Source organism: Cnephaeus nilssonii, assembly GCF_951640355.1.
Source record: "Cnephaeus nilssonii genome assembly, chromosome: 10".
NCBI classification, from domain to species: Eukaryota; Metazoa; Chordata; class Mammalia; order Chiroptera; family Vespertilionidae; genus Cnephaeus; species Cnephaeus nilssonii.
In genome coordinates, this window is record NC_137081.1 from 22,198,807 (window position 1) to 22,207,207 (window position 8,401).

At 49.0% G+C, this 8,401-nt stretch overlaps 1 protein-coding gene across 1 annotated transcript; it reads left to right on the forward strand.

Annotated features, from left to right (window-relative positions):
* Positions 1-2,321: 2,321 nt before the first annotated feature.
* On the forward strand, positions 2,322-7,521 carry LOC307105880 (tubulin alpha-1D chain; the record flags this gene model as incomplete). Its single annotated transcript, XM_079781803.1, has 4 exons — positions 2,322-2,434; positions 5,141-5,363; positions 5,704-5,852; positions 6,538-7,521. Exons 1-4 carry the CDS (start codon positions 2,432-2,434, stop codon positions 7,519-7,521), a joined length of 1,359 nt encoding a protein of 452 aa, XP_079637929.1. The 5' UTR covers positions 2,322-2,431.
* Positions 7,522-8,401: the final 880 nt, after the last annotated feature.

The window sequence follows — 8,401 nt, forward strand, 5'->3', positions numbered from 1 at the left end:
GAGCTGCTCCTTCTCAGCAGCAGCCCCCACCTCCCATCTCTTTCGGTGCCATTATCCGGTTTTGTTATCTCACGTGCTTGTGGCTCGCTGAGATTGTCTTCTTAATTTGTTATGTGTTTGCCCATGAAAATGTCAGCTCCTTAAGAGCACAGACTCCTTTTGTCCACCGCTGTAACCCTGGCCTCTGGTACAGTGCTTGGCGCATAGTGGACACTCAATAAATATTTGTTGAAGGAATTAGAGTATTGACTGCCTCTTATTTTATAACTTAGCTACATTAATATGCTTTAAAAATCTGTCTCATTATTCTGTTTTACATAAGGCTCCTTCCCTCACCTGCCTCTCTCTAGAGTTGGTGATATCTCAGTTGACTCTGAGCTCAACTGGGAGTCCAGTTGGGAGAAATTAAAGAACCCGACTGGTGTGGCTCATTGGTTGAGCATCAATCCATGAACCAGGAGGTCAGAGTTCAATTCCCAGTCAGGGCACATGCCCGGGTTTTGGGCTCGATTGCCAGTAGGGGGCGTGCAGGAGGCAGTGCATCGATGTTTCTCTCTTCCTTCCACTCTCTGAAATCAATTAAAACATATTTTTAAAAAGTTTAACAGCTCTAGCTGGTTTGGCTCAATGGATAGAGCGTCAGCCCGTGGCCTGAAGGGTCCCAGGTTCGATTCCGGCCAAGGGCACATGTCTGGGTTGCAGTTTCGATCCCCAGTGGGGGGTGTGCAGGAGGCAGCCAATCAATGATTCTCTCTCATCATTGATGTTTCTGTCTCTCCCTCTCCCTTCCTTTCTAAAAATCAATATAAATAAATAAATAAATAAATAAATAAATAAATAAATAAATAAGGTTCAACAAAGTGATAGATAAGAGAGTTTGGGGCCCAGTGGGTAGGCCCCAAATTCCTCCATCTGAATAATAATTCCCAGGATGACAATTCCTGAGGTCTGTGGCTTCATGAATCAGCCCTGTAGGAGGCTGGGCTTCCTTACCTTTGAAGTGCTGGTTGACTGTGTCTTCTCTCTGGGCATCTTGGCCTCTTAGGTCCAGGTAGGAGAGAGAAGACTTCAGTCTACAACCCAAATCAGAGTTAGCCACATTGATATTCGGGGTCACTCCCTAGTAAACTGTGATGAGAAGGACTCTGAAAAAGCCCTTCCCTCAAAATAACCCCCACTAATTGCCACCGTGACTGAAATTTCACAGTAGCAACTACTTCCTGGATGGGGTTGGTAAATAAAATTTCTTTATTTGCTAAATCTGGCATTCCTATTCCAGGTCATGGTTGCTATTTGGGAAAATGACAGACGAGATGTTGTGTGGTTTCCAGGCAGCATTAGGGTCCATTTGAGGTCATGAATTCAAAGTCAGATTCATCAGCTTGGCTCTAGTTTTTCCCCACTATTTCGCTGGGTCAGTACAGGCACAGACTTGGTGAAGAAATGGATTATTGAGGGTTGTGTTTTAGTCAAATGAGGCTGCTGAAGCTGGAGGGAGGCCAGGGAGTTGAGGGGTACGCAAGAGAATGATCACCACTGCAACTGAAAAAGGGAAGGAAGAAAGTAGAGACACAGGACGGGGATGAGGCACAGTGACAACTCTGCCATGTGGAAAGCGGAGAAGCACTGGGCTTGAGTCCCAGATTCTTAATTCTACCACTAATTAACCCCCATGTGACCTTGGGCAAGACATCATGGGAATGGAGGCCCCACCTTGCCTACCTCACAAAGTTGAGGGTCTCAAAGGAGATAAGGGGTGAAGCAGCCTTAAGAACTATAACACAGAATACAAATGTGAGAGATTAACATTTTTATTTCATAACTTTGCCTAAGGCCATAGGGCGAGTCCTTCTGTGGAGAAATCAGGGCAGGCGAGACCAGCAACAACTTGCACTGAAATAGGGAGAGACTCCGACAAATAGCCCTGAGCCCTGCTCATCAGCTTGTTTTCCCCATGGAGAACAACAGCAATTCTGGACAGAGCACTTAGAAAGTTTATGTTGTTTAATCCTCACAATACCACCTCTTCCCATTCTACAGATGAGAAAATTGAGGCAAAGAAAGTTAAATGCTAGAGATGAGGTTAAACCCAAGCTCTTATTCCCTGTGTTCTATGATAGAGTTCCCACCCAAAGGCCCTGAGGTTGATCTCTTGCCCAAGGACTCCTTGTTCTAGTTCACCGCAGACTCCTCATAGCCCCACCTACACTCCGCCTCACTCCCCTATTTGGGCCCAGGACCAGGACTTGCCTGCTGCCTGGTAACCAAGTCAACAGGCCTGCCCTCCCCGGGGTGTTTCTAACAACATTTCCACACTGAGAGCAGACCAGAGAGCATAAGGAGGCCGGAGGCTCTGGGGCTCTCACAAACCCATCCCTGTTTTCCATTTAGCAGCAGACAGACGATCCCAGTCAGCACTCAACCAAGCAGCATGGTGAGCAGAGGTGGGGTGCTAAGCATGCAAGTGAGGGTCCCAGTGGGCCCAGGTGGGTGGTGTGAGGAATCTCTGGGAGACCAGGTACTCATGGGGCTACAGTGTGTGGGCAGGTGGGGTGGGGAAGGGGGAAAGAGACTTCCAGATGTGTGTGCCCCTTCCCAAATGTGCTGATATGTGGGGGTATGTGCAGGGGTGAAGAAGGACAGGGTGATGGTAACCAGGATGTGTGAGTGAGTGTGTGTGTGTGTGTGTGTTTTTCCTGAACCTAGACTCAGGAGCAGGGCTGCTAAAGGACTCTGAATTTAGGGGTAGGGAGTGTGGGGTAAGCAGGACTGGAGCACAAAATGTAGGCACTGCCCTACAAACCCTGGGCCCCATGGCAGATTCACTGTGGTCTCATCTCCCAGCTGTGGGGATACACCCTCATAGCCCTGCCCAATTGCAGTTACATATTAGTGGGGGGAGGGGGGAGAGGGGGAAGAGGAGGGAGGGTGCTTCCAGTTACTCAGAGTTGTCTGGGTGTGGGGTCATTTGATATCTTTAACCTGTCTCCCCACATAGGCAAGATAGAAGAACAGATAAGAACATAGTTGGAGCCAGGCTGTCCCTGCTTTGAATATTCCTCATTTTGCTCATGACTTTGAACCAGCTGCTTAACCTCTTGAGAGTCAGTTTCCTCATCTGTAAAATGGGTTAATAAAAATACCTACTCAAGGGGGCTGTTGTGAAGATCAAATGAGATAATGTATGTGAAACACTTAGCATAGTTTCTGGAACTGATTAATGCTTAATATATGGGATCTAATCAACAGTCTGGGACCCCTCGCTCCTTACCGCCTGCCTGTAGCCTGGCTTCTGGCTGAGCGGTGCCCCCTTTGTGGTAGCGCACTGACCACCAGGGGGCAGCTCCTGTGTTGAGCGCCTGCCCCCTGGTGGTCAGTGCGTGTCATAGCGACTGGTTGTTCCACAGGTCAGTCAATTTGCATATTAGGGTTTTATTATATAGGATAAAAATGTCAAATTTATGAAGAAAGTATCCTCATTAAAATATTTATGAACTATTTTAGATATGTATAAAGGTATAAAGAATAATCTAATGAATACCTGTTACCCACTTCAAGAAATAGGATCTCAAAAAAAGAAGAAGAAAGAAAGAAAGAAAGAAAGAAAGAAAGAAAGAAAGAAAGAAAGAAAAGAAGGAAGGAAGGAAGGAAGGAAGGAAGGAAGGAAGGAAGGAAGAAAGAGGGTCTTTTTCCAATTACATTCATCTCTACCAGAGAGAACCATTATTCCAAATTTGGTTAATATTTTTCTTTGCTTTTTTTTTTTTCCTTTGCTTTCTTTTTTCAATATATACACATTACAAGACTATATAGTAAATATATAAATTTATCTGTCAATGATGCATAGTATTGGTTATATAAATGGTATCATATTATATGATTCTTCTTAATTTGAGATACATCACTTTAGGCTTCTACTAGCAATGTAAGAGTTCACATTTCTCCACATCCTCTGTATTGTTAAGCCTTAATTTGGGGAAATTTGATGAATGTGCTCATTTTATTTGAAAGGTCTGTGGAAATTACTTCTCAAGCAGAGAAGTACTCTGGTAGTACCCAGGAAAGTGGTCTGGGAGACGTCTCTGGTACCCCACTGACTACACTGCCACACATCGGTTAACTTGTGAAACTCTCCCTTCCTTAGACAGTGAGCTTCTTGAGGGCAGGGACTGAGTGTTAGGTGTTATGTGTCCCCAGTGTCAGCACAGTGTGCAGTACATAGTAGAGGCTCAATAAATCTTTGATGAAGCAAGAGGGTCAGGCCTTCTTGATTCTCATGGGACTCCCCAGGAAGGACACTGACCTTTCTCGTTTCTTAGACCAACAGTCCTGTTTCAGGGGCCAAGGGTTCTTTGACCACCAGCCTTGAATCATGTAGGGAAGACCTTTCTTTCCAGTCCCACCTTACTCCAGAGCCATGCACACCCAAGAGGAAAGAGTAGCATGTGTGCCGAAACCGGTTTGGCTCAGTGGCTAGAGCGTCGGCCTGTGGACTCAAGGGTCCCAGGTTCGATTCCGGTCAAGGGCATGTACCTTGGTTGCGGGCACATCCCCAGTAGGGGGTGTGCAAGGGGCAGCTAATCGATGTTTCTAACTCTCTATCCCTCTCTCTTCCTCTCTGTAAAAAAATCAATAAAATATATTTAAAAAAAAGAGTAGCATGTGCATGTCGATTCCAGGCCCCCTTTTTTCCTTCCTCACTGGCATTTCTGGCTGTCACATGAATCCAGAGTTCTTTCTGCTTCTATAAACCTCTTCCTTATCCTTGACTCTGGAAACTTCACTTGGATCTTGTTTCCCTCACCGGTGGCCCCGAATTTCTTTCTGAACACCAATGGGTTGAATTTGGTTCTCTGCCCTCATTTGATCCCCTCAACATTCCTCAAGATGCTTAGTTCCTGAGCAAGACTCTATAATCTGAGAACTGCCCACATCTTCTGCTTCCCCTGAGGGGTTTGGCCCAGCCCCCAGAACCAATGCCTGTTGGTCCTCAATGCCACCTGTAAATGCTTAGCCACAGGGGGTGGGGCAAGGAGAGCAGAGTCCAAGAAACTTTGCCCTCAGCCGGAGAACCACTCAAGGAAGGAAGGCAGGAACGTTTCTCTCTGCTAAGGGTGTTTTCTGCCATTTGTCTGCTCAGCGTGAGTGTATCTCAGTCCACGTGGGCCAGGCCGGCGTGCAGATTGGCAATGCCTGCTGGGAGCTCTACTGCTTGGAACATGGAATCCAACCAGATGGGCAGATGCCCAGCGACAAGACCATCGGGGGAGGGGATGACTCCTTCAACACCTTCTTCAGTGAAACTGGGGCTGGAAAACATGTGCCCCGGGCTGTGTTTGTGGATCTGGAGCCCACTGTGATTGGTGAGTAATGATCCATCTCTTCCATGGCCTTGTCCCAGGTACCACAGCAAGTCCTTCTCTATAACTGGAGAGCACCGGAGTGTGTGGTGCCCAGTTACTGCAGCCAACTAGAACTCCAGATCTGCAGAGCCACTGTCACTCCGCTCTAGAGTTTCAATGTCACCCCACATCCCTTTCCTTTACTTGATGAACACTTAAAGTCAAGGGCAATAGCAGCAACCTGAATGGGGCTCCTCCAGGGTAGGACTTGGAGCCTGGAGATCCCACCTCTACTGGGTACCCTGGGGCTCTGGGAGCCAGGCTACAAGAGGAGTGAGGCCTAAAACTCTGTTCATTGCAGATGAAGTTCGGACGGGCACGTACCGCCAACTTTTCCATCCAGAGCAGCTCATCACAGGCAAGGAAGATGCTGCCAATAACTACGCCCGAGGCCACTACACCATCGGAAAGGAGCTCATTGACCTGGTGCTGGACCGAATTCGGAAGCTGGTGAGAGAAGGGGATTCTTGTTGTGGTTTGGAGGCCAGATAGGGGAAGGGCAGCTTCAGCCCTTGGGAGAGCCTCCTGGAAAAGTCTTAAGCCCTGCATCCTGGTCAGGGGAGGCAGAGTGTAGCTGCAGCCTGGAGCTGGATGTCTTCTTTATCTTCTCCAGCAACAGGCCCAATCCTGGGCAGCATGGCCACCAGCGCAAACCTGTCCATGGGCTGCCTGGCCAAGTGATGGAGGTCCATAAGCATTCCTAGAATATCACCTTGTCTTGTAGGGGTGAGGGCAGAAGGCCTTATGAAAGCAGGGATCCAAATAATGCTGGCCCAGGGCTCCATGACTGACTTTGGGAATAAGTTCCCGGATTGTTGGAGAAACTCTCCAGAAATATCTGAAGTTAAATCAGGGAGACACGGGTATGGGTAGAGCTGGCAAATTGTGATGACAAAAATGATTATGTTACAAGATTCAAGAGAGCTGTTTGTTAGACCTCAGGAGGCTTTAGAGAGGAAGAGGGATGAGGAGGAGAGAGTGGGCCGACCTTATCAGGCCCTGTTTTGTGCTCTTGGAAAAAGTCTTCCAAGGATTTTATGACACATGGGGGGAATGTGAAACAGAGCAGGCTGGTTCTTTCCCATTTGTCAGCTGTGCTTCACACCCCACATTTCTCTTCACTTTCACTTTCTAGGCTGACCAGTGCACAGGACTACAAGGGTTCCTCATCTTCCACAGCTTTGGAGGGGGCACCGGCTCCGGCTTCACCTCCCTCTTGATGGAGAGGCTCTCTGTTGATTATGGCAAGAAATCCAAGCTGGAGTTCTCCATCTACCCAGCCCCCCAGGTGTCCACAGCTGTGGTCGAGCCCTACAACTCCATCCTGACCACCCACACCACCCTGGAGCACTCAGACTGCGCCTTCATGGTGGACAACGAAGCCATCTATGACATCTGCCGCCGCAACCTGGACATCGAACGCCCCACCTACACCAACCTCAACCGCCTCATCAGCCAGATCGTCTCCTCCATCACAGCTTCCCTGCGCTTTGACGGGGCCCTCAACGTGGACCTGACAGAGTTCCAGACCAACCTGGTGCCCTACCCACGCATCCACTTCCCCCTGGCCACCTATGCGCCAGTCATCTCCGCGGAGAAGGCATACCACGAGCAGCTGTCGGTGGCGGAGATCACCAATTCCTGCTTTGAGCCTGCCAACCAGATGGTGAAGTGTGATCCCCGTCATGGCAAGTACATGGCCTGCTGCCTGCTGTACCGTGGAGACGTGGTGCCCAAGGATGTCAACTCTGCCATCGCTGCCATCAAGACCAAGCGCAGTATTCAGTTTGTGGACTGGTGCCCCACAGGCTTCAAGGTTGGCATCAACTACCAGCCACCCACTGTGGTACCCGGAGGTGACCTGGCCAAGGTGCAGCGTGCCGTGTGCATGCTGAGTAACACGACCGCCATTGCCGAGGCCTGGGCCCGTCTGGACCACAAGTTCGACCTGATGTATGCCAAGAGGGCGTTTGTGCACTGGTATGTGGGCGAGGGCATGGAGGAGGGTGAGTTCTCTGAGGCCCGGGAGGATATGGCTGCCCTGGAGAAGGATTACGAGGAGGTAGGCATGGATAGTGTGGAGGGGGAGGGAGAAGAAGAGGAGGGGGATGAATACTAGGGGAATCCTTTGTATCTATCCTAAATAAAGTGCTGTGGCATTATTGTCTCACAAATGTCTTTTTCTCTTGGGGAAAACCATGGGGGGAGGGCTTCAATGTGAGACAGGAAGACTGGTATCTTAGCCTGGGCTCCCCAGAAAGCAGATCTGATTTCAGATTTCATTAATGGGTGCAATTCTAGGAAGAGGGCGTAAAGCAGGAAAGGAGGGAGAATTTAGAGCAGATGAAGCTGAATAAATGGCATCTCAGAAGCATTCCTTGGGTGGGAGTGGTGGTGAGGATGGGGGAATTTATGCACCGACTCCACTCTTCCATTGGTTAAACCTTCAGTCCATTAAGCACGAACCCCCCTGAACTTCTGGATTGCACACACTTGGGCTGCAGCGTCAATAAAGAAACCCTGGGACAGGAGGTAAGGTGCTTTTAAACAGCATGTGTGTGAAGTTGGTCGGAGCCTCACAAGACTGCAACTGGAGCTGGTGAGGCCAGGAGGGTCTGAAGTGGTGCCTTAGAGTAGTCTGATGTAGCGGACATGGTCTGACATAGCTGGTGTTCACCCTATAGAGGGGGTTTATCTTCTTCAGGCAGGCGGTTTGGGTTTAGAGAGACCAGAAGCTGGCATTAAGGCAGAACAGTGGCACTGTGGCAGTAACCACGGAAGAATGGCCGGGGAGGGGCTGGGCTTGCCCTCCTGCGAGCTCCATCAACACTCGCCATTTTTTGATGAAGACAATTGACCCTTTTTTCAAATGCCATGTGTTATACCAGCACAGCTTCCAGCCCTCACTTCCAACCAGATGGCTGCCCCTAAAATCTTTGTATATGGACTTTCTGTAGCTCCCACTGGGCTGGAGGGTTGGTTCAGCCATTGGAGCTGCT